Raw genomic sequence first — 26,763 nt, forward strand, 5'->3', positions numbered from 1 at the left:
ACCGTTTCAAGCACACAATTCCATATACAGGGTGGGTCATTTATATGGATACCTTAATAAAATGGGAATGGTTGATGATATTAACTTCCTGTTTGTGGCACATTAGTATATGTGATGGGGGAAACTTTTCAAGATGGGTGGTGACCATGGCGGCCATTTGAAGTCGGCCCTTTTGAATCCAACTTTTGTTTTTTCAACACCCATAATATAGTACACCACCTCATTATGGGTGTCAGGTCCGAGCATTCCTAGATGAACATTTTCCTGGAAAGTGGATTGATCATCGTGGGCCAGTTGAATGGCCCCCAAGGTCTCCCGATCTGCCCCCTTAGACTTATATCTTTGGGGTCATCTGTTGTCTATGCTGTGAAGATACGAGATTTGCAGCACCTGAAACTACGGATACTGGAAGCCTGTGCCAGCATTTCTCCTGCAGTGTTGCTATCAGTGTGTGAAGAGCGGGAGAAGAGGGTTGCATTGACAATCCAACATACTGGGCAGTACATTGAACACATTTTATAAGTGGTCAGAAACTTGTTAACGCATGAAAGAAAGTTACGTTAAAACCAAGCACACCATTGTTTTTCCTCTTCCTATTGAAAAAACAAAAGTTGTATTCAAAATGGCCGACTTCAAAATGGTCACCATGGTCACCACCCATCTTGAAACGTTTCCCCACAAACCAGAAGTTAATATCACCAACCATTCCCATTTTATCAAGGTGTATCCATATAAATGGCCCACCCTGTAGAATTCTTGGGGTTGGTTAAATAATTGAACTGTGGTGAAAGTATTGGGTAAGAAAAACAATACCACAGAATGTTAAACATCCAGCCACCTCCATTAAATAAGCACCCCAGATTAACATCAATAATGACGTGATTGGCAGAATAATTTAATGGATGGTATAGTTATATGCGAATTAAAGGGAACCTGATGTGATAGGCATGTGGCCAGAGGCGTAACAATAGACACTGCAAGGGATGCAGCTGCAGGGAGACCCAGAAGCCACAGAGGGCCCCATCCTGATAGACTGACAACTAAGGGCAAGTAGAGAAAAAAAACTTTCTGCTCTCTGCACAATTGTTCGAATGGCTGCATTTGCTTAGCTACTGATAACGAAATCGTACAAAGTTTTGTAGACATAGATTTGTAGACAGTCCCTATTCAGTGTGGAGGGAGAAGGGGCCCCACCCAAAGTTTTGCAGGGGGGGCCCAGTGATTTCTAGTTATGCCCATGCATGGGGCGTAGGCATATTTATTTCCTTTTAAACAAAACCAGTTGCTCGGCAGGCCTGATAATCTCTTTGGCTGCAGTAGAGACTGAATCGCACAAATGAAACAAGCATGTGGCTAATCTGGTCAGACTTGGGTCAGAGCACCTGCATTCTTGTTTGGGGTCTATGCCTTAACTTAAAGGAAACCAGAGCTGATATAAAGAAAACGTTTTATACATACCTGGGGCTTCCTCCAGCCCCATATGCACCGATCGCTCCCACGCCGCCGTCCTCAGTCTTCCTGCAGCTCCGATACCGAGTCCCGTTATTTCAGCCAGTCGGGGCCAGTCTACGCAGGAGAAGTGCGCCCTCTATGTATCTCTCCAGTGGCTGCTGGAGAGATACGTAAAGAGAACCCTTCCCTTACGTCAGACTGGCCCCAACTGACTGAAATGACAGAACTCGGTTTCGGAGCTGCAGTGTAAGGCTTGGTGGTGTATTCTCCACAGTCAGCATGCAACGCATGAGCTGACGTGGAGGAGGTACACACACTAGCACAAGGAAACAGGCTATCCCTAGTATAGTGGAGGGGAGGACTGACTCCAATAGGAGATTGTGGCGCACAGAGCCGGTGCAGATCCGACAGCCACAAACAATACTTTCGCTATAACGTCTCAGCGCAAAGTAGCGCTGAGCGCATAAACCAGAACTGAGGAGATCAGGACAGGTAGACAGAATGAACGCTTGCTAGCTAGCCGCTACTTAGTGCCAGCAAGCGTCCACAACAAGACAGACTGGAATGAGGCAGCCAATGCGTAACGGCGATGGCGTGCCTCACAAAGACAGGACAGGATAGTCAGGAAATAGCAGGATCAAGATAGATGAACGTAACACAGATAAATATACAATAAGTATGATTTCCTAGCGTATTACAATTACAGCTATCAATGAAACTATTTGTAACGTCTGACTAACATATGTATATATCGGCAATGAACCGATATATGACATAAGCAGGAACACTGACTTAGGACTGGAACGATACAGGGAACAGGACTCAGAAGGATTGGCTATCTCTTCGCAGAGATGAACGCAATCCACAACCGGTAACAGAACAGGATTCAGAAGGATTCGTTATCTCTTCGCAGAGATGAACGCAATCCACAAACAGTAACAGAACAGGATTCAGAAGGATTCGTTATCTCTTCGCAGAGATGAACGCAATCCACAAACAGATTCAGGAGCAGGGTAACTAACTCAGCACGGGTGATCTGATCACGATACGCGCAACCTACCTAAACGTGCTGGAAAGCTGACTAACTGCACACAGGATATAAACAGTTTGTGTACGTATACATCAGCGACACTGATGTATCAACGTAACATGAATACAAGGAAAATAATAAACGTGCTGGTATGCATATATATGGGCAATGAACCAATATATGATGCAAAACCAGCAAAGTATCTTTTAGAACAAGAAACACGATCGGGGGCTGAAGCGACAGCAAGACAGGCTTAAACTGAAGCTATGAAAACCCGAGGAGTCCTGCAGGGAGCAGATCTTTATACTGAGGTCATCCAATGGGAGCAGACATGCAGATTCCCACACAGGTGAATGATAATCAGTCACAAGCTGACAGCAGGGAAAGGCAGACAAAGCTATGCAGCTTGCATGGAAAGAGATCAGAACTGCCCGAGCTGCAGCACTACTACTTCCAGCAATACCTGCTGCAGCAGCGATCATTACAGTACCCCCGCCCTTAAAAGCGGATTCCAGACGCTTTTCAAAACTGAAATTCCCAACAAAACAGTCTGACTGATAATTCATGATGACCGGGACAGCCCGGCAAGACCAAATTCCAGAATCAGTCCCCACAAGACTGGACCCATCCGAACCAGAACCTACAGAACCATGCCCATCAGTACTACAAGCCCCAGTGTGACACCCATCAGAACCATGATTTCCAGAAGAAAGCCCTCCGAAACTCCCTGAGCGATACCCACCGCCTTCCAGGAACCGTTCAAAAACGCCAAAGCCTTTGCAATGCCCACCGGGACTGTCTTTACCAACACAAAACCCACTGTTGAACCAGTCCAAGGCACCAGGACAAGTTTTCTCAGAGACCTCCCAGAACACCTTGAAGCTCCAATGAGATCCCCATAGGTCAGAACGCCCCTTAGGCTCACATGGAGAACTATCAAGAACCCCTATGGAACCTAGGGCAATTCCGGAGTCAGGGCCACAAGGACAAACATCAAGATCAGGGCTTTCAGGGACCAGAACCATCTCTGGGCATGCAGGCAGACTGGCAACATCAGAACATGTTCCCACTAAGGAAGCATCAGAGCACGCTAACACCTTAGACACACTTGGGCATTCTGGCACACAAAGAACATCTGGGCACACTGGCACAAGAGAAACCTTTGGGCATGTCAAGGAACTGTGAGCCTCAGGGTCAGCCAAGACAGGACCAAAACCAGGACTGGCCAAAAAAAAATCATCATGACTAGACTTCGCAACTACTGGACTTTTACACGAGAATGCAGGATCAGACTTAGATGTCGCTGATTCCAGCAAAGTCAGTAACAAATCAGATTCAGGGGCACTAACAAGACAGGACAAATCTTCTGATGTATGCACTGAACCAGATAGGGACTCCACAACTACCTCTGGACTGGACAGAGACTCATCTAATACACTGGATTGGAGCTCATGAGGCGCTGCAGAACAAGTCAGTATTGCAGCAGCCCCCACTGGACTAGGCAAAACTGAGGAATTCCCTGGACAGGAAGGGGACTCTGGAACCTCTGCCACAGCGGCCAGAGAACCAGAATCTTTCAGGATACAGGGCTGGGTTTCAGGAACACTCATTAGACCGGACTGAAATTCTGAGATTTCTATTATTTTGACCAGAGAATCAGAATTATCCATGTTACAGGGCAAAACTTTTGAAACATTCAGAGGACAGGGCTGGAGTTCCTCGGCTGTTACAACACTGGAGAGGGACTCAACAACATTGGTTAAATCAGACTGTGTACAGGGCAAGGTATCTAACACACTTGCTGACGAGGACAATATTTCAATGGCTTCTGCTTCGCTGCGCAGAAATTCATCAAGTTTTATTAGAGCAGACTGTAATTCCAAAACAGCTGCTAGACAAGTGAATATTACTGCAACACCAACTGAGGTAAGCAGTGCCTCAGACTCCTCTGCTAGAGGGTTTGAAGTATCCAAAGTACTGGGTGAAGCATAAGACTCTGCGACCACAGCTTCACTGGACAGGATCACTGAACAGTCCATATTGCAGGGCAAAACCATGGAAGCACCTGCTGGACAGCATAATGATTCTGTGACCTGAGTTTCATTGGAGAGATCTACTGCACAATTCATGGTACAGGGCGAATTTACTGGAACATTTTCTGAACAAGGTACTAATTCTGCGATTTCAGGTTCACATAGCAGATGCTCTGAGCTATTCACGAAACTAGAGCGAGGTGTAGAAACAGGAAGATCAAGACACAATGTTTGCGCATCTGAATCACCATTCATTTGTAAAATTGGGAAATTCAGATGCTGGGGTTCTGAGGTTTCTAGGCAGGATTGCTGGGACTCGGAAACTGATGTAGTGCATCTATTGGCATCTGCTGGATCAGACAGGAGTTGAACTTTATTAACACAGGTAATTTCTGCAGAAGTGTTTGCAGAGGCAGGCAAGATTTTTCTGGTGTCTGTTTCACTGAACAAAGACTCATGAGTACTGGCTAGACTGGACTCGGAAGTCAGCAGGACCTCTGGATTCTCTGCTGAGAAATTTGTGCAGGGCAAGGTTAAGAAAGTATCAGTGGCTTCTGTTTTACTGGGAAGTAACACTGAGTTATCCATGGTACAGGGTGAAATTGCAGGAACTTCAATTTCACACAAAAAGAGCTCCGAATCACCTGCTGAATCAGCGAAAGGTGCTGAAGCAGGCGGGTCAGAACGCCATATTTGCGAATTCGGAGTCACATAAAAATCATCCAAAATCAGTTCCCACACATCAATCAAAGGAGCCACACAGTCATACCTACACACACCAGTCTCTATTAGGTTATAGGCTGACTTAATGCATGCATTCAATACCATTTCACTTTTTGCACTGTAAAATTGACAAAATGAACTTGAATCATTCTTCCATTCACAGACCAGGGCTTCCATCTCTCCTTTCTCAAATGGAGGATTCCAAGCATACTTAACAGGCAGATCATGGTTTGCAGATATGATTGTGGCAGGGACATATATTGGGTTAATTAGCAGGTGATTGGCAGATTCCTTATTCCTAAGAATCTCCAATACCTGTAGCAAGTGCTGAACTGTAGTGTATGCAAACTTTCCTTGCTTCACAAATAAGTTGATTTGTTCAATACTCTGTAATATCTCCTCATAATCATACTCAGATAATTCTTTTAAACAAAAATCTTTATTTTCCCTAGCCAGGGAGGAAAGTTCATTAGTAGTTTCATAAGTCCATTTAACTCCCCTGAAAGACAATTGCATTTCATTATCTGTTAATGGCAGAATCTCATTATAGGTCTCAGTCGCTAAGGATAACGACTCTGCAGATCGGACACGTTTCTTAGAACGTTTGCGTTTTGCCTTAGACCCTGCTGTTTTTGGTGATTTATTTAAGGCTGCAGGAAAATTATCAGTAAGGGCCCGTTTCCACTAGAGCGAATCCGCATGCGTTGTCTGCATGCGGATTCGCATAACTAATACAAGTGGATGAGACTGTTTCCACTTGTCAGTTTTTTGGTGCGTTTTTCTGTGCAGGATTTTTCTGCACGGTAGGGCCTGCAGAATTCGCCTGCGTGTGGAATGCAGGCGATTCGCAGGCAATGGATTTAATAGGGGAAATCTAAAACTAATGTACATTGAGCCAGGCAGTGACATGGTTAAAATCGCTGATAGCCTGCCTATGCGAAATCGCGGCAAAAATCGCATGCGGAATCGCATCCGCATGCGATTTTGTCAGCGGTGGAATCCCAGCGATTCGCACCGCACTAGTGGAAACGGGCCCTTACACTTTCTGCTTGCTGATCATTTTTGCAAGCAATTGAATGAGAAGCTGATTGGCCTGCTGCCAGGAGTTCATTTAGAGGAAAAGGAAATGGATCTATGCGCAACCAGTTATGGATCACAAACGCTAGAAATTCCAGCGGTCTCTCTTTCAAATCGGAATGATTGAGAACATCAAATGCCCACTGAAATAATTCCCCTTTAAATAAAATATAACTTGGTTGGAGTGCCCAGGTTGAAACAGGAGTCGCTTGGAGATCGGGATTGGCCAGGAACCTGGCACATTCAGAGAAAAACTCATTTTCTGTTTCAGAGTTAAGTTCTTCAAATTTCTTAAAGGAACAGGAACCATAATTAACAGTGTCATACTTTCTGGGAATCCCCCCCACAATGGGGATTGGTAATGGGGTTTTCATAATGTAAGGCTTGGTGGTGTATTCTCCACAGTCAGCATGCAACGCATGAGCTGACGTGGAGGAGGTACACACACTAGCACAAGGAAACAGGCTATCCCTAGTATAGTGGAGGGGAGGACTGACTCCAATAGGAGATTGTGGCGCACAGAGCCGGTGCAGATCCGACAGCCACAAACAATACTTTCGCTATAACGTCTCAGCGCAAAGTAGCGCTGAGCGCATAAACCAGAACTGAGGAGATCAGGACAGGTAGACAGAATGAACGCTTGCTAGCTAGCCGCTACTTAGTGCCAGCAAGCGTCCACAACAAGACAGACTGGAATGAGGCAGCCAATGCGTAACGGCGATGGCGTGCCTCACAAAGACAGGACAGGATAGTCAGGAAATAGCAGGATCAAGATAGATGAACGTAACACAGATAAATATACAATAAGTATGATTTCCTAGCGTATTACAATTACAGCTATCAATGAAACTATTTGTAACGTCTGACTAACATATGTATATATCGGCAATGAACCGATATATGACATAAGCAGGAACACTGACTTAGGACTGGAACGATACAGGGAACAGGACTCAGAAGGATTCGCTATCTCTTCGCAGAGATGAACGCAATCCACAACCGGTAACAGAACAGGATTCAGAAGGATTCGTTATCTCTTCGCAGAGATGAACGCAATCCACAACCGGTAACAGAACCGGATTCAGAAGGATTTGTTATCTCTTCGCAGAGATGAACGCAATCCACAAACAGATTCAGGAGCAGGGTAACTAACTCAGCACGGGTGATCTGATCACGATACGCGCAACCTACCTAAACGTGCTGGAAAGCTGACTAACTGCACACAGGATATAAACAGTTCGTGTACGTATACATCAGCGACACTGATGTATCAACGTAACATGAATACAAGGAAAATAATAAACGTGCTGGTATGCATATATATGGGCAATGAACCAATATATGATGCAAAACCAGCAAAGTATCTTTTAGAACAAGAAACACGATCGGGGGCTGAAGCGACAGCAAGACAGGCTTAAACTGAAGCTATGAAAACCCGAGGAGTCCTGCAGGAAGCAGATCTTTATACTGAGGTCATCCAATGGGAGCAGACATGCAGATTCCCACACAGGTGAATGATAATCAGTCACAAGCTGACAGCAGGGAAAGGCAGACAAAGCTATGCAGCTTGCATGGAAAGAGATCAGAACTGCCCGAGCTGCAGCACTACTACTTCCAGCAATACCTGCTGCAGCAGCGATCATTACAGTCAGGAAGACTGAGGACGGCGGCGTGGGAGCGATCGGTGCGTGTGGGGCTGGAGGAAGCCCCAGGCAGGGGCGTAGCAATAGGGGGTGCAGAGGTAGCGACCGCATCGGGGCCCTTGGGCCAGAGGGGCCCGAAGGGTCCACCCTCTATCACAGTATTAGCTCTCTATTGGTCCTGTGCTGGTAATAATCACTTCTATAGATGCTTTGAATAGTAGTAATCCTTAACACACTGTTCCCCATCCCCTTCTTGCACCTCTGACACTGGGGTTGTCCTTGGCAGGTTTTGGTGCGCCGTATCAATTGTTATGTATAGAGTGCTTGGGGGGGGGGGGGCATGTAAAACTTGCACCGGGGCCCACAGCTCTTTAGCTACGCCACTGGCCCAGGTATGTATAAACTGTTTTCTTTATATCAGCTCTGGTACAGAGACAGAGGATCAGCAGGACATCCATCAAATTTGCATTGTTTACAAGGAAATAAATATATCAGCCTCCATATCCCCACATGTGCTTAAAGTCTTAAAAATAATATAAACTAAATAGAAAGGGCACAGTGGATCCTGTAAATAAAAACAGCATGTCAATATAATACATTTAATATAATACTAGACAATCCCAAATATACAGTGGTTTGCAAAAGTATTCGGCCCCTTGAAGTTTTCCACATTTTGTCACATTACTGCCACAAACATAAAACAATTTTATTGGAATTCCACGTAAATGACCAATACAAAGTGGTGTACACGTGAGAAGTGGAACAAAAATCATACATCATTACAAACATTTTTTAAAAATAAATAACTGCAAAGTGGGGTGTGCGTAATTATTCAGCCCCCTGAGTCAATACTTTGTAGAAGCACCTTTTGCTGCAATTACAGCTGCCAGTCTTTTAGGGTATGTCTCTACCAGCTTTGCACATCTAGAGACTGAAATCCTTGCCCATTCTTCTTTGCAAAACAGCTCCAGCTCAGTCAGATTAGATGGACAGCGTTTGAGAACAGCGGTTTTCAAATCTTGCCACAGATTCTCGATTGGATTTAGATCTGGACTTTGACTGAGTCATTCTAACACATGGATATGTTTTGTTTTAAACCATTCCATTGTTGCTCTGGCTTTAGGTTTAGGGTCGTTGTCCTGCTGGAAGGTGAACCTCCGCCCCTCCATTTTGGTCTCATCTGACCAGAGCACCTTCTTTCACATGTTTGCTGTGTCCCCCACATGGCTTGTGGCAAACTGCAAACGGGACTTCTTATGCTTTTCTGTTAACAATGGCTTTCTTCTTGCCACTCTTCCATAAAGGCCAACTTTGTGCAGTGCATGACTAATAGTTGTCCTATGGATAGATTCCCCCACCTGAGCTGTAGATCTCTGCAGCTCGTCCAGAGTCACCATGGGCCTCTTGACTGCATTTCTAATCAGCGCTCTCCTTGTTCGGCCTGTGAGTTTAGGTGGACGGCCTTGTCTTGGTAGGTTTACAGTTGTGCCATACTCCTTCCATTTCTGAATGATCGCTTGAACAGTGCTCCGTGGGATGTTCAAGGCTTTGGAAATTTTTGTAGCCTAAGCCTCCTTTAAATTTCTCAATAACTTTATCCCTGACATGTCTGGTGTGTTCTTTGGACTTCATGGTGTTTGTGCTCCCAATATTCTCTTAGACAACCTCTGAGGCCGTCACAGAGCAGCTGTATTTGTACTGACAATAGATTACACACAGGTGCACTCTATTTAGTCATTAGCACTCATCAGGCAATGTCTATGGGCAACTGACTGCACTCAGACCAAAGGGGGCAGAATAATTACGCACACCCTACTTTGCAGTTATTTATTTTAAAAAAATGTTTAAAATTAAAGGGATACTGTAGGGGGGTTGGGGGAAAATGAGCTGAACTTACCCGGGGCTTCTAATGGTCTCCCGCAGACATCCTTTGTTGGCGCAGCCACTCACCGATGCTCCGGCCCCGCCTCCAGTTCACTTCTGGAATTTCTGACTTTAAAGTCAGAAAACCACTGCGCCTGCGTTGCCGTGTCCTCGCTCCCGCCGATGTCACCAGGAGTGTATAGCAAAAGCCCAGTATGGTCTGTGCCTGCGAGGTACGCTCCTGGTGACATCAGCGGGATCGAGGACACAGGAACGCAAGCGCAGTGTTTTTCTGACTTTAAAGTCAGAAATTCCAGAAGTGAACCGGAGGCGGGGCCGGAGCATCGGTGAGTGGCTCCGTAAGTACAGGATGTCTGTGGGGGACCATTAGAAGCCCCGGGTAAGTTCAACTCATTTTCCCCCGACCCCCCTACAGTATCCCTTTAAGTTTGATTTTCGTTCCACTTCTCACGTGTACACCACTTTGTATTGGTTTTTCACATGGAATTCCAATAAAATTGATTCATGTTTGTGGCAGTAATATGACAAAATGTGGAAAACTTCAAGAGGGCCGAATACTTTTGCAAGCCACTGTATAGTGCTAAGCTCCACCACTGAAAGAAATTATTTGGGCTGGGGACACTAGGGGCTGATACAGTTCCAATAATCGCTGGCATAAAGGTCTAGCAATCTCTAACATATGGAAATATAAATGTATTCAATTTACGTAAGAAAACGGACTGTGCAATAACTCCTCTGTACAAATAAGCTCTCTCTTGTAAGAAATGAACGTCATTTTTTATTGTTGCGACATACCGGTACATTTATCTTGGATGAATTTGTGATTTTAGATGAGGAAGGCATTCTTTAGGGCTCTTTCCAACGAAGAAGTTGCGTTAGATGCGACGTTAAGGTCGCATAATGTGCCCCTAACGCAACGTACGTGAGCTTTGAAGTTGGACGTTATGTAGAGCCGCGTTATGAGTCTCTTGATGCGTACTTTTCGACGCATACTATCGGACGAAAACGGCTCATGCGGCAAAAGACTGGAGACCACATGATCGGAACACTCCGCATCACGTGGTCTCGCCAGCCAATCGTAGCACAAAGCGGCCACTCCAGGAAGTAAACACCACAGTGCAGTGAATATTAATTAGCCATGTGGCAAAAAAAAACAAACCAGACATTTCTGAGCATGTGCAAACAGTCTAACGCAGCAATATAAGAGTATAACGCACAGCATGCTGCACTTTCATTTACCGTGCTGCGTTATACTCCAACGCAACGTGGGCACAGTAAACACCCTATTGATTTTTCAGTGCTGTGAGTTGGGCTGCGTTACAGGCTGCTCTAACGTGTGCCTGTAACATCCCACTGTGAAAGCAGCCTTATAGTCAAAAATGAGAGCAGATAAGCTCAGCTAAGAATGGGGCCTTTTTTTTCCTCATTGTTTCTCTTTTTTTTATCAATTAACTTCATTTTTCACAATTAAAGGACCACAGAAGCTCTCTTGTTCAAGTATTCCTAAAGCTACCCCCCCCCCCCCCCCCCCACCGAAGCCTTCTTTAAACAACAATACTGACCAGGAAGGGTGAAGGCAACAATCCCCAAACGTTAGGCCATATACCTAAAGGGGGTAAGGAACCAAAATGATTATCTCACTTAAGGATTAGCTAGCGCAGCTACCGGCAAAGCCCTGCTTGGCTTTTGTAATCTGGCTGGCTGGATTCGCAGTGTCTCCCTCCCTCTCTTTTTTTTCAAACTCATTACCTCATGTTTCACAGGTAGAGGCCGTACCTCTGGCTGCCTCAGCTGACTATGTAGAGTTGCAAGCGGAGTGCAAATGACAGGTTACTTAACTGGCTCTCGCTTCCAGCGCCAATCTCCCTTCAGAAGCACATCCACCGTTCTATCTCCATGGCTATAGTAGTGGCATCATGTGATCTGCAGCCAGTACATGCCGACAGGCCACATGACGACACGCTGTGGCCATAGAGAGGACGCTGGTCGCATAGCTGAAGGAAGATCAGCGGTGGAAGATGAGAGCCGGGTAAGTAACCTGTAATCTATGGTTGCAACTCTGTATAGAGATGGAGGGAGAGGCACATCTGCTACCTATAGTGGGGAGGATGCTGCCTAATACTGAGGCACACCTGGCTACTTAAACTGAGTACAGGGCTTCCTAATACCTAAGCACTCCCTGGAAAGGCTTTATGCAAAGATGCCAGCCTCCTGATTCCTTCATTCACTATTTTGGCAGTTGGATTGAACAACTGCCATTCAGTAAGTGCTTCTGAAAATAAAGAGAACTCTAAGAACCCCTCATGAGGAAATGGGCTGTCAGATTTGTACTACCTACTTTACCAGCAACAAAAGAAAAAAGGTAATTTAGGATAAGTTCACAGCGGGAGATGTGTTTTGTTCCCTGTAAAAGCAGGAGTGCAATGGAAAAGTCGCATCACATGTTATATGACTGTTGAATTGCATACAGTGAAGCATACAATAAAAAGGAAGCTTCACTGCCACTGTTAACATGCAATAGCTGAAGTAATGCACTACGTTGGGATAGCGCGCCGTAGACCATTGGAGCACATCGCACCAGATGGACTTTAAACCTTGCATAGACTTACTATTGCAGTGTGACTTTCAGCATTAAAGGGAACCTAAACTGAGAGGGATATGGAGGTTTCCTTTTAAACAATACCAGTTGCCTGGCAGCCCTGCTGATCTCTTTAGCTGCAGTAGTGGCTGAATCACACACCTGAAATGAGCATGCAGCTAGTCAGAGCACCTGATCTGCATGCTTGTTCAGGGGTTGTGGCTCACAGTATTAGAGACACAGGATCAGCAGGAGATTCAGGCAACTGGTATTATTTTAAAAGGAAAAATCCCTATCCTTCTCAGTTTAGGTTCCCTTTAAATGGTCTCTGTCATGTGGCACTGCAAAGTCCCACTGTAAACATTTTACTCTGGGACAAATGCACATTTCCATTATATGTTAATTTTCATGATAGTGGATTTCCTATTACTATACCACTGTGCCTACAGGTGCATACACACGCACTACCAAATGCAACGACGGGTCCGTCGGACCCTCCCGCTGGGCGGTCTTTAGCCGACAGTATGCGCGTGTGTACGCGCTGTCGGCAGACTGATAAGGCTGTTTCTGAACGATCCGTTCGGATAGTTCAGAAACAGCCTTATCAGTCCGCCGGACCGCCCAGCAGGAGGGTCCGGCGGACCCGTCGTTGCATTTGGTAGTTCGTGTGGACGCACCTTAACCCTCAGCCATTACCTTTCCCTCCAAGCACCCCTTTTAGTTATTACCAAAGAAGGATTAAAGGATATCCAAAGCAAATGAAAAAAAACTAGCTTTACTTACCCTGGGGCTTCTTCCAGCCCTGAGAGGTCACGTCTATCCATCGCCGCAGCTCCGGTCTTCTCTCTGCACCCACTGGCAGGCTCTAAAGGTCTTCTGCGCATGTGCGGGCGTGCACCCACATCACCGGGAACATACTGCACATGTGCAGGCGTGCACCCACATCACCGGGAACATACTGCACATGTGCGGGCGTGCACCCACGTCACCGGGAACATACTGCACATGTGCGGGCGTGCACTCACATCACCGGGAACATACTGCACATGTGCGGGCGTGCACCCACATCACCGGGAACATACTGCACATGTGCGGGCGTGCACCTACATCACCGGGAACATACTGCACATGTGCGGGCGTGCACCCACATCACCGGGAACATGCACTGAACTAGAAGAATGCAAATGCGCCTGCGCGGCCTCGCATCTCCGGAAGCTTACTGCGCAGGAGCAGTACAACTAACCTCTGTATTGCATCTGCGCACTAAGCTCCCGGAGACGCGAGCAGCACCTAGGACACGCGCGGCCGCTCAGTTGCATTCATCTAGTTATAAAAATAATTGGACCGTGACCAGCGGCGGGGAACGGAGGATCGTAGGATTGCGTGGGCCAGGACAGCTGCAGGTAGAAGCCCCAGGTAAGTGTCAGTTTTTGTTTTTAAAAACTATCCACAGAACCCCTTTGAGATGCGGCTCTAGGCAAGTTAGTAGATTTAGCACCCGTTTGTGGTCCTTTTGGAAAGCTGAAGCAGAGAAATGTGATAGAAGGTGGTAGGTGGGCGGCAGGCTCCTTGACAAGTTTGTCAAGGAGCCTGCCGCCCACATACATTTGAAATCGGCGCAGGAAGACTTGGGCGCAGGATACAGCCGGTATATGGCTGATCCACAAGTCCCGGCCGTGTTAATTAGTTTTCCCCCTCCAGGCCACCACCATGGATGGTGGGTAATGATATAATTTAGCTTCCAGCTATTGCTGGAGGCCGCATTATTGGGTTTTAAAAGCAACTTCAGCTCAGTCTTCTGCTCCGTCGACGTTACTCACTGAGCACCGCTATAGATGTAATTCCTATTAGTCTATGGTGGCGCCGGCTGCGCCCAAATCTTCCTGTGCTGAAAAGGACTGCTCCGCCTTGGTTGCCTGATCCTGCTCTGGTTATTATTATTAGTATAATTATGCACATATATAGGCTGCCATGCAAACATGATGCAAATGCAGAAAATGCATGTATTGCTTTCGCGTTACATTTGCAGCATCCCAGAGCAGCAAGATAGAGCATTCTACATTTATGAAACTGCAATATACAAAGAAGATGAAAATGCCACACAGGTCCTAAACGCAATGAAAGAACATTATTGCTGTACTCAACGTTATAACCCACTTCGAGATCATTGCATTTGTTGTAGTGATAAAATAATAATAACAGAGCAAAACCGTGTTTTCCTCACTTGACTGGATTCACCTCTTTTCCCGCCGCGAAGATCTTGGCCGGGGCGTGGCCAGAATATGCAACATTTTCAGGGGCGTTTCTCACAGGAGACACATACCTCTGACTGCCTTGCCTAGAGCTGTCCAATCACTGCAGGGCGAAGGGAGGAGCTGCGCCGGGATGCAGCCAATCAGCGCAGGCAGCGGACGGCGCGCCGGGAGTCCGACTTCAGGAGGGCGAGTAGCGCACGTGACCTGCGTGTATCCCGAGTGTGCTGCTAGAGCAGAGCGCAGCCTGAGGTAACCCGTCCGCAGTCCCTGGAGGACTGCAAGTGTCAGCATGACTTGTCTTGTCATTCCTGGGAGACTGCTGGTATCAGCATGTCATGCCATTACTGGGGGACTACAGGTACCAGCAGGTCCTGTCATTACTGGGGTTCTGTGTGAGAATACGGTTAGGTTACTTTCTGATAGCTGTAAATATAAATTATTAAACCGGTTGTAAAATATTGTAAAGTTACAAACCTTTTCACGACTTTGGTATACTGGGTGGGGCTACAGGTACCAGCATGTCCTGTCATTACTGGTATACTACAGGTACCAGCGCAGTGTTCTCCCCAGAATTTGTTTCTAGCCGGGTGGCATGAAATAGTAGCCGGGTGGCATGAAAAAGTAGCCGGGTGGAACGAGATGAAAATGCAGGGCAACTCTGCTTACAGCATAGGAGGAGGTGAGGAGGTGAGCCGATGACAGCCGGGTGGTCACCAAATCTAGCCGGGTGGAGCACCCGGCTAAAAGAGCCTGGGGAGAACACTGCAGCATGTCCCATCATTACTTGCTTACTGGGGACTACAGGTACCAACCAGCATGTCCCATCATTACTTGCTTACTGGGGACTACAGGTACCAGCATGTCCCATCATTACTTGCTTACTGGGGACTACAGGTACCAGCATGTCCCATCATTACTTGTATACTGGGGACTACAGGTACCAGCATGTCCCATCATTACTTGCTTACTGGGGACTACAGGTACCAGCATGTCCCATCATTACTTGCTTACTGGGGACTACAGGTACCAGCATGTTGTCCCATCATTACTTGTATACTGGGGACTACAGGTACCAGCATGTCCCATCATTACTTGTATACTGGGGACTACAGGTTCCAGCATGTCCCATCATTACTTGCTTACTGGGGACTACAGGTACCAGCATGTCCCATCATTACTTGCTTACTGGGGACTACAGGTACCAGCATGTCCTGTCATTACTTGCTTACTGGGGACTACAGGTACCAGCATGTCCCATCATTACTTGCTTACTGGGGAATACAGGTACCAGCATGTCCCATCATTACTTGCTTACTGGGGACTACAGGTACCAGCATGTCCCATCATTACTTGTATACTGGGGACTACAGGTACCAGCATGTCCCATCATTACTTGCTTACTGGGGACTACAGGTACCAGCATGTCCTGTCATTACTTGCTTACTGGGGACTACAGGTACCAGCATGTCCCATCATTACTTGTATACTGGGGACTACAGGTACCAGCATGTCCCATCATTACTTGCTTACTGGGGACTACAGGTTCCAGCATGTTCCATCATTACTTGCTTACTGGGGACTACAGGTTCCAGCATGTTCCATCATTACTTGCTTACTGGGGACTACAGGTACCAGCATTTCCCATCATTACTTGCTTACTGGGGACTACAGGTACCAGCATGTCCTGTCATTACTTGCTTACTGGGGACTACAGGTACCAGCATGTCCCATCATTACTTGCTTACTGGGGACTACAGGTTCCAGCATGTTCCATCATTACTTGCTTACTGGGGACTACAGGTACCAGCATGTCCCATCATTACTTGCTTGCTGGGGACTACAGGTACCAGCATGTCCTGTCATTACTTGCTTACTGGGGACTACAGGTACCAGCATGTCCCATCATTACTTGCTTACTGGGGACTACAGGTACCAGCATGTCCCATCATTACTTGCTTACTGGGGACTACAGGTACCAGCATGTCCCATCATTACTTGTATACTGGGGACTACAGGTACCAGCATGTCCCATCATTACTTGCTTACTGGGGACTACAGGTACCAGCATGTCCTGTCATTACTTGCTTACTGGGGACTACAGGTACCAGCATGTCTGATCATTACTTGCTTACTGGGGACTACAGGTACCAGCATGTCCCGTCATTACTTGCTTACTGGGGACTACAGGTATCAGCATGTCCCATCATTACTTGTATACTGGGGACTACAGGTACCAGCATGTCCCATCATTACTTGTATACTGGGGACTACAGGTACCAGCATGTCCCATCATTACTTGCTTACTGGGGACTACAGGTACCAGCATGTCCCATCATTACTTGCTTACTGGGGACTACAGGTACCAGCATGTCCCATCATTACTTGTATACTGGGGACTACAGGTACCAGCATGTCCCATCATTACTTGTATACTGGGGACTACAGGTACCAGCATGTCCCATCATTACTTGCATACTGGGGACTACAGGTACCAGCATGTCCCATCATTACTTGCTTACTGGGGACTACAGGTACCAGCATGTCCCATCATTACTTGCTTACTGGGGACTACAGGTACCAGCATGTCCCATCATTACTTGCTTACTGGGGACTACAGGTACCAGCATGTCCCATCATTACTTGCTTACTGGGGACTACAGGTACCAGCATGTCCCATCATTACTTACTGGGGACTACAGGTACCAGCATGTCCCATCATTGCTTACTGGGGACTACAGGTACCAGCATGTCCCATCATTACTTGCTTACTGGGGACTACAGGTACCAGCATGTCCCATCATTACTTGCTTACTGGGGACTACAGGTACCAGCATGTCCCATCATTACTTGTATACTGGGGACTACAGGTACCAGCATGTCCCATCATTACTTGCTTACCGGGGACTACAGGTACCAGCATGTCCCATCATTACTTGCTTACCGGGGACTACAGGTACCAGCATGTCCCATCATTACTTGCTTACCGGGGACTACAGGTACCAGCATGTCCCATCATTACTTGCTTACTGGGGACTACAGGTACCAGCATGTCCCATCATTACTTGCTTACTGGGGACTACAGGTACCAGCATGTCCCATCATTACTTGTATACTGGGGACTTCAGGTACCAGCATGTCCCATCATTACTTGTATACTGGGGACTACAGGTACCAGCATGTCCCATCATTACTTGCTTACTGGGGACTACAGGTACCAGCATGTCCCATCATTACTTGCTTACTGGGGACTACAGGTACCAGCATGTCCCATCATTACTTGTATACTGGGGACTACAGGTACCAGCATGTCCCATCATTACTTGTATACTGGGGACTACAGGTACCAGCATGTCCCATCATTACTTGCTTACTGGGGACTACAGGTACCAGCATGTCCCATCATTACTTGCTTACTGGGGACTACAGGTACCAGCATGTCCCATCATTACTTGCTTACTGGGGACTACAGGTACCAGCATGTCCCATCATTACTTGCTTACTGGGGACTACAGGTACCAGCATGTCCCATCATTACTTGCTTACTGGGGACTACAGGTACCAGCATGTCCCATCATTACTTACTGGGGACTACAGGTACCAGCATGTCCCATCATTGCTTACTGGGGACTACAGGTACCAGCATGTCCCATCATTACTTGCTTACTGGGGACTACAGGTACCAGCATGTCCCATCATTACTTGCTTACTGGGGACTACAGGTACCAGCATGTCCCATCATTACTTGCTTACTGGGGACTACAGGTACCAGCATGTCCCATCATTACTTGCTTACCGGGGACTACAGGTACCAGCATGTCCCATCATTACTTGCTTACCGGGGACTACAGGTACCAGCATGTCCCATCATTACTTGCTTACCGGGGACTACAGGTACCAGCATGTCCCATCATTACTTGCTTACTGGGGACTACAGGTACCAGCATGTCCCATCATTACTTGTAAACTGGGGACTACAGGTACCAGCATGTCCCATCATTACTTGTAAACTGGGGACTACAGGTCGGAGCAGTGCTTTTCAGCGCTGCTAGATTTGGGCGCAGCCGGCGCCTCCATAGACTACAATAGGAATCATTCCTATTGCAGCGCTCAGTGAGTAACGTCGGCTCCGTCAGAAGACTGAGTCGAGGTTGCTTAACCACTTAACGACCAGCTAACGCCGATAGGCGTCGGCGGGTCGTTAGTGGTATAGCATGGAAACGGCCGCTCGATCGAGCGACCTTTCCATGCCAGTTCACGGAGACTGTCTCCGTGAACAGTGTGCGAGCTGCCGATCGCGGCTCGCACGCATAATGTAAACACGCGGGGAAAAAATCCCCGCTGTTTACATCATACGGCGCTGCTGAAGGTGTGTATGAGATCTGCAGATATTGACTATGAATGCAATTTGCAGGAATGGATATTTCGCAGGAGCTGATCTTTTGCAGATACTGATCTGTTGCTTTTGTACAGCATCTTTGTGTGCAGCATCTTGCAAAGATTTTTATCTGATGGGGAGTTCAGGTCAATAGAATAGACTGTGAAGGTATGGCTCTCATGCTACATGGAAGGGGGTAAAATTGGTCTGGTATCTTTCATTTTCCAAAGACTATGGTCTGATGTGTGTACCCACCTTTGGGTTGTTTGTAATTTGGAATGGGGAAATCTGCATAACCATTCCAGGAGACTGGGTATATTTTATACTGGCTTTGGAGCGCTCAGTAACCAAACCTTCTGTAGAGATCACCTGCCAGGGCTAAAGATGTCAACCATCTATGATGAATTTCAGAATGTAAATTAGGGTAAGGAGAGATTTTACAATGGGCAATTACTGACTAATTTATAATTATTATTTTTTTAATTAACCTCCTTGGCGGTAACCCTGAACGTAGTTCGGGGTAAGCCGCCGGAGGGTGCCGCTCAGGCCCTGCTGGGCCGATTTGTTTAATTTTTTTTTTTTTTTTGCTGGACGCAGCTAGCACTTTGCTAGCTGCGCCAGCACACTGATCGCCGCCGCCCCGCGCACGATCGCCGCTATCCGTCGTGCCGCACGGCTCCCCCCAGACCCCGTGCGCTGCCTGGCCAATCAGTGCCAGGCAGCGCCGAGGGGTGGCCCGGGACTCCCAATGACGTCCCGACGTCAGTGACGTCATCCCGCCCCGTCGCCATGGCGACGGGGGAAGCCCTCCAGGAAATCCCGTTCTTTGAACGGGATTTCCTGATCGGAGATCGCCGAAGGCGATCGAAGAGGGCGGGGGGATGCCGCTGAGCAGCGGCTATCATGTAGCGAGCCCTGGGCTCGCTACATGATATAGGGGGAAAAAAATTAAAAAAAAAAACTGCTGCGCTCCCTCCTGGCAGATTTTTTTTATACCGCCAGGAGGGTTAAAAGCTGTTTTATTAATTACATTATTTTCACTACAGCTCCTCTTTAGGCTGGGTGCACACATAGCAGAAATGCTAGCGTTGCGTAAACTCTGCTTTTTTGCCGCTAATGGAAGTCTATGGGCCGCAGGAAAAAAACGCATATAAAAACCGCATATGCGTTTATATGCGTTTTCAAACATGCGTTTTTAAAGACGCTGGTTTTGTTGCATATTAATAGATGCATAAAAAACGCACATAATGAAAGACAATGGGAACGCAATGGTATGCGTTTTCCATGCAGATTTTTTTTCCCCAAAAATATATTTTGATTGATTTTTTTTTTTTTTTTGCTGTATTTCCGATTCCTGTTGTCTTCCTAGTGGTTTGCATAAATGAAAATATAAAACCGGATGGAAAACGCATATGCGTTATGTATTTGCGAACCGCAAACGCATAAAAACGCACACAACATTAACATAAAACATGACCTAAAACGCAGCCTTTTATGTTCAGCCTCGTTCACACTTCGTGCGCTTCTGTCCGCTTTTTTCAGCACATCAATGTTACATATGTAGAAAAGGACTCCATGCCAAACGTGCTCTCCGGAGCATACACTTTTGCAATTGAAGAGGAAGGAGGCAGAGGCACAGTTAAAGCAAATTGAAATACCTTTAATCCACGGGGTACTGACACGCGGGGTTACAGTGGGGGTGAGGGGATGCCTGACCGCTGTTTCGCTAAGAAAGCTTCTTCAGATGCAAAATTTGGTCTCCCAATTTGCTTTAAAGAGAACCCGAGGTGGGTTTGAAGAATTTTATCTGCATACAGAGGCTGCATCTGCCTATACAGCCCTGCCTCTGTTGCTATCCCAAACCCCCCTAAGGTCCCCCTGCACTCTGCAATCTCTCATAAATCACAGCCACGCTGCTGACAAACAGCTTGTCAAAGCTGGCTGTGTTTATCTCTATAGTGTCAGTCTGCTGCTCTCCCCGCCTCCTGCAGAACTCCAGTCCCCGCCTGCATCCCTTCCCTCCCTGCTGATTGGAGGGAAGGGACGGGGGCAGGGACCGGAGCTATTCAGGAGGCGGGGGAGAAGCTGAGACTGACACTACAGACGTAAACACAGCCTCACAGCAGGGCTGTGATTTATGAGGGATTGCAGAGTGCAGGGGGACCTTAGTGGGGTTTGGGATAGCAACAGAGGCTGGGCTGCATAGGCAGATCCAGCCTCTGTATGCAGATAACATTCTTTAAAGAGACTCTGTAACATTAAAAACATCCCCTGGGGGGTACTCACCTCGGGTGGGGGAAGCCTCCGGATCCTAATGAGGCTTCCCACGCCGTCCTCTGTCCCACGGGGGTCTCTCCGCAGCCCTCCGAACAGCCGGCGACTGTGCCGACTGTCATTTCAATATTTACCTTTGCTGGCTCCAGCGGGGGCGCTGTGGCGGCTTTCCATTCCGAACTACACGGAAATACCCGATCTCATTCGGGTCCGCTCTACTGCGCAGGCGCAGGAGACTTGCGCCTGCGCAGTAGAGCGGACCCGACGGCGATCGGGTATTTCCGTGTAGTTCGGAATGGAAAGCCGTCAGAGCGCCTGCGCAGGAGCCAGGAAGGTAAATAATGACGTCACCGCTGCCCGGACTCCACGGAGGGCTGCAGCGAGACCCCTGACGGATGGAGGACGGCGTGGGAAGCCTCATTAGGATCCGGAGGCTTCCCCCACCCGAGGTGAGTACCCCCCAGGGGATATTTTTATGTTACAGTTCCTCTTTAAACACACCTCGGGTTCTCTTTAACTGTGCCTCTGCCTCCTTCCTCTTCAACATCAATGTTACAGATTGATACATGTTGCTGAAAAGCGGACAGAAGCGTACTTGTGTGAATGTGAATTATGTTATGTGTGCACCCAGCCTTAAGGGCCCGTTTCCACTAGTGGAGTCGGAGGTGTGCGCGCTGACGTCACGGAGTTGCGAGCAGGAGAGACAGTGGGGTGGCGTGCGGCTCCATTATATCCGCGGTAAGGAGCGTATGTACCCGCTGTTATCCTGCACAAGTGTCATATTAAAGCTGGATGCTGCTTTTACAACTGAGTCCTCCTTGGCTGACTACTGGATGATTGTGATATGCTGGCATTCAAGATGTGCTTCTGGTAAGTGCATTCATGAAGGGAGAGGGACACAGTTTCCCTCACTACCCCCAGGAGTGCAGGCACGGGGTGCAAATTGTAGTCTTTAGACAATACTGTGCACTATGTGCGTGTTTTAATTAATTTTACAGGGTTAAGGAAGCGCAGTGAATCGATTGTGACTGTTAATAATGTGCACGTTACATAGCGATTATTCATGCTATGGAAATAACGTACACGTTACAAAGTGCAGAGTGCGTGTCTTATTATGCCTGCATTGTAGCGTGGGCCGCTGGAGAGATACATAAAGGGCGCACTTCCTCTTGCACAGACTGTCCCCGACTGGAGGAAGTAACAGGACCCGGTACTGGAGCTGCAGGCAGCGGAGGACGGCGGCGTGGGAGCGATCCGTACCCACGGGGCTGGAGGAAGCCCCAGGTATGTATAAAAAGGCAAGTATCTGCAGTCTCTGGTTTCCTTTAAGGACCAGAGACTGCTGGTACCAAAAAAATGGCTCCTACCGATGTATCGCCGCACGATCCACTGCTCACCCATCGCTGCAGGCCCCTCGCTCTGCCGGCAGAGCTCTGTGAGCCAGTCAGGAGCAGATTTATTGGCTCCTGGCGCTTTAATCAATGTGAGCCAATGAGATCTTCAACAGCAGAGTGAGGGGCCTGCGACGATGGAAGATCGGTGGGTCAGTGCGAGCGTGTCAATTGAAATCTACACGCTGGCAGGAATAAGCAGCCACAGTTTGTAGATTTCAGCTTCGTTGGTCCGGAAGGAGATGAACACTTTTGCAAATATTTCAGAAACAGAAACCCAAAACAAAACCATAGTTTCCTCTTTAAAAGGCGAGCATGATTCATGTTTGTGAGCTGTCAGTAGAAGTAGGTGGGAGTGGACTTGCCAGGACTGGGGGAGGGGACAGAGCAGGAAGTGAAGTTGTAGCATGAAGGGCTGGAGTGCAAAGTTTCATTGTCTCCTCCCCCATCCCGTGTGGTAATCTCTATGAGCAGGGAGGCCAGTGCACAGTGCAGCATGAAGCAGTCTCTGGTGGTCAGTCCTTCCACATCCAGGTCTGTAAGAAAAAAACAAAACACCCCCCAGCCCCATAGCTCTTTATACAATGCAGAAATACAGAGGGGGAGGGGCCCTGGCTAAGTTATGTGTTTATGTTGAACTCTGTCCTGCATTAAAGATCTCGTTTGTATGGTGTTTATATAGCCATGGAAGTTAATAGCTCTGTGACACATTGTGAGGCCGAGCACAGCGGAGATCTCTGCAGCCCTGTAGATTGTTATTGCACTGCCTATTGTGATGCTGCAGACTCCAGGCCCCTACATTGCATGCTGATGCGAAGTCTCTCTAGTGTCAGAAGCTCAGCCTGCACAATATGTATGGGGTTTCTTGTTCAGGGGGAAGGAGTTTCAGATAAACTTTACTCAGCAGAGGGACATTCTCTGGAATACAGGAAACTCTGGTCTATTACATCAATGTTCTTCAGCTCTGTGTTCAAGGCCCACCAACCGTGCATGTGTTGTGAAAATCCAGAGAAAGGTAATTTTGGCATTGCAGATAGTCTAGTCAGCTCACAGTTGGGGAACTCTGCAGTAGAGGATAGTCTTAAGGTGGCCATACACTGGTCGATTTGCCATCAGATCGACCAACACATAGATCCCTCTCCGATCGAATCTGATCAGAGAAGGATCTTATGGCTGCCTTTACTGCAAACAGATTGTGAATCGATTTCAGCATGAAACCGATCACAATCTGTGGAGCTGCGATTGTATTACCACCAACTCCCTTTCGATTGCAAGCCTTTGGCAGGACCCTCCCTCTTTTTGTATGTTCTACCTGATTGTACATCCTGCTGACAGAATAACGTGATCTTGAATTACTTGGACTACTATGGGCCAGGGTCCTAGTATGCAATGTTAAAGTTTATTTAATAGATATTGTTTCTTGCTGGGTCCCCTGTTTCTTACAAGTAAGTGGTTGCGTTATGACTTTAAATAAAGTTTAAATGTGGTTTCTTCCAAAGGAGAACCCTGCCATGCTTTTGTCTTTAAAGGACACTTGAACTGAGTGGGCTAAAGGAACATCAGGCAATAAATAGAAAATGAGATCTACTTACCCGGGGCTTCCTCCAGCCCCTGGTAGACCTGGTCCCTCGCCGCAGCTCCAGTGTCCCGTGATCCCTTCCGTTGGAGATGCCTCTAGGTCGGCATCTACTGCGCTTGCGCGACAGATGCTCGTGGTCGCGCTGACTTGGTTTGGAGTGTACTTTGCAGTAGTTCTGCCCTTGCGCAGTATGCTCCGCACTACAGCGGCTCTCGCGCTGTCGAGGTCGCAGGTTGGCATCTCTAACGAAGGGGATCACAGGACACTGGAGCTGCGTTGAGGGAACTATCGGCTACCAGGGGCTGGAGGAAGCCCTGGGTAAGTAGATCTCCTTTTCTATTAATTGCCTGATGCTTCCTTTAAACAATACCATTTGCTTGGTTGGACTGCCAGGCACCTGGTATTATTTAAAAGGAAATAAATATGGCAGCCTTCATATACTTGTCACTTCCGGTCTCCTTTAACGGAATTGTCCTTGTGACGCCCAACACGGTCTCCCCCCCCCCCCCCCCCCCATGTTCAATGTGCCAGGCGCACTATACATTACCTGTCCGTGTACGCCAATGGCTCTGTCCTCCAGCCATACACGTACCCCGTGTGTGTGTGTCGTCACACAACGTAACCCCTGACGTGTTCGCTGCTGGCTCCGTCCATACATGCAACCCACGTGGGCGTGTATATGGATGGAGCCGGTGGCGGACACGGTGTGGGGGGGGGGGGGGGGTTCTGGGGGAGTTGTTGCTTGTCCTGATATTGCTTGCCGTTACCGCCGTGCATGCGATCGACTACGACAGCCTGACCACTTGCAGCAAGTCCTATGGACATGCTTGCCCGAAATCGGTCGCATCGTCGATCAGATATTTTCATCCTATTCAATAATTATTGAATCTAATGGTCATTTCTCCGCCAAGTCCACAGATGTATGGGCACCTTAACATTGCAGGGCAGCTGTACAGGTGCTAGATTTTTATCATGAATCTCTAACAATGCTCCAGTGATTATAATCTAGTGTCCATACTTGGCTTGAAAGCTTATGGACCTGCATTTGTGATTGGCTTTCTTTTTTTCCTCTCAGGCACCATGGCTGACAGAAGCATGTACAGCTCACGTAAGCACAAGTGGTCAAGTCCGCCAGAAATGTCTCCCAACAAATACTTGAGAGGCAACGACTCAAGACTTCCAAGAGGAGCCTACCAGAGCAGAGATGACGATTCCGAGAGCCCCTACCAGCCAAGGGAGAGGCACGTAACACTACAGCCATATGAGAGTACGCCGAAACGCCTGCCAAAGGCCAGCACTGGGGATGGCTCCCTTGTGAGGGAAAGGAAGGGCCACTTGCGGACACACAGCATGGAGTATAACCGATCCTTCCGACTGGAGCCTGCAGTCTCTGAGACATCGAGGCACTCTGTGTCGCTAGGAGAGGTAATATTATACTACCTTGTCCTCACCTATGTCTCATGGATTATGTATATGACTAATGTATATTGCTATAACTCCATTGTATGCTTTTTGCATCTGAGCTGTATGTGTTGTTTTTTTTGTTGTTTTTTTTTTAAATATGTACAGTGCCATAAACTATTTGGGGTGCAACCCTGGTTGTACTTGGCAAAATAAATAGATTCAGACACTGATTATCTGTTTATCAGTGAGGGCAATATGGAGGATACCATATTCAATTGCCTGAACACTGCCTCAGCCGACCCCCAATAGTTCACCATCTTGCCTGTTCAATTCCTGACATACTTCACTATTATGCTTGAATACACTGGAGTGACCTGTTCCCTGCAGGGCTGTGGAGTTGGTACAAAAATCCTCAGACTCCTCAGTTTAGGATTCCTCCGTCTCCTCGACTCTGGCTCCTCTAATTTGCATCTTTCAATTTTGTTGATTGAAAGTATGTGACATAAAAGGCATCTCTTTGCTGCCAAAGCTTGTGAATGTTAAACCTATATTAAGATAGCATCTGCTTTTGGGAAACAAAAAAACTCCTGGCCAGGAAGCTGACCCTTTACCCTGTCAGTTATCCTGGCCTGTCATTGTCAACGTGAATGCCCCAGTATGATATATGTAGAAGATTTGCTGGAGCCCCATATCTGCTGGGTTCCAGTGTACTTCGCAGGCGCAGAACTACTGCGCTGCGCAGTAGGCAGGAGACAACGGGGCAATGGTTAACAGCGGCGCTTCACGCAGGCGCAGTAAGGACGACCTCTAGGTTGGCCTGAACAGCGTGCAGGGAGCCCAGGACGGCGGCAGAGAGCGGATCGGTCAGCGTGGGACAGTGCTGCAAGGGGCTTGAGAAAGCCCCAGGTGAGTAAAGCTGATTTTTCATTTTTTTTTTTTTAGCCTGATGTTTCCTTTAAAGAGACTGTGAAGTCTCCTAAAATTCCGCTTTTTATTTCAAAAACGAGTTTAACATCATTCCCTTAACTAAAACGCTGCATCCCCATGGCTGGAATCTAACTAACC

General features: G+C 47.5%; 1 protein-coding gene and 1 long non-coding RNA gene across 3 annotated transcripts in view; one reads left to right on the top strand and one right to left on the bottom strand.

Moving 5' to 3' along the window:
• Positions 1–14,702, bottom strand: part of LOC137532370 (uncharacterized) — a 33,314-nt gene extending 18,612 nt beyond the window's left edge. Inside the window, exon 1 of the long non-coding RNA XR_011023912.1 lies at positions 14,645–14,702. This is a non-coding gene — a long non-coding RNA (uncharacterized lncRNA). The remainder of the gene's footprint in view (positions 1–14,644) is intronic.
• A 126-nt stretch (positions 14,703–14,828) lies between these two features.
• The window catches only part of TATDN2 (TatD DNase domain containing 2), a 56,752-nt gene continuing 44,817 nt past the window's right edge, over positions 14,829–26,763 (top strand). The window contains exons 1-2 of one of the 2 annotated variants that reach the window (XM_068252797.1): positions 14,829–14,924; positions 25,370–25,719. In XM_068252797.1, the coding sequence (XP_068108898.1) occupies positions 25,375–25,719 (345 nt within the window). In that variant the 5' untranslated portion in view covers positions 14,829–14,924; positions 25,370–25,374. Of the gene's footprint in view, positions 14,925–23,114; positions 23,250–25,369; positions 25,720–26,763 lie in introns of those variants that run through there. The other variant, XM_068252796.1, reaches the window with a different exon arrangement.

The sequence above is a fragment of the Hyperolius riggenbachi genome, chromosome 9 (assembly GCF_040937935.1).
Source record: "Hyperolius riggenbachi isolate aHypRig1 chromosome 9, aHypRig1.pri, whole genome shotgun sequence".
NCBI lineage: Eukaryota > Metazoa > Chordata > Amphibia > Anura > Hyperoliidae > Hyperolius > Hyperolius riggenbachi.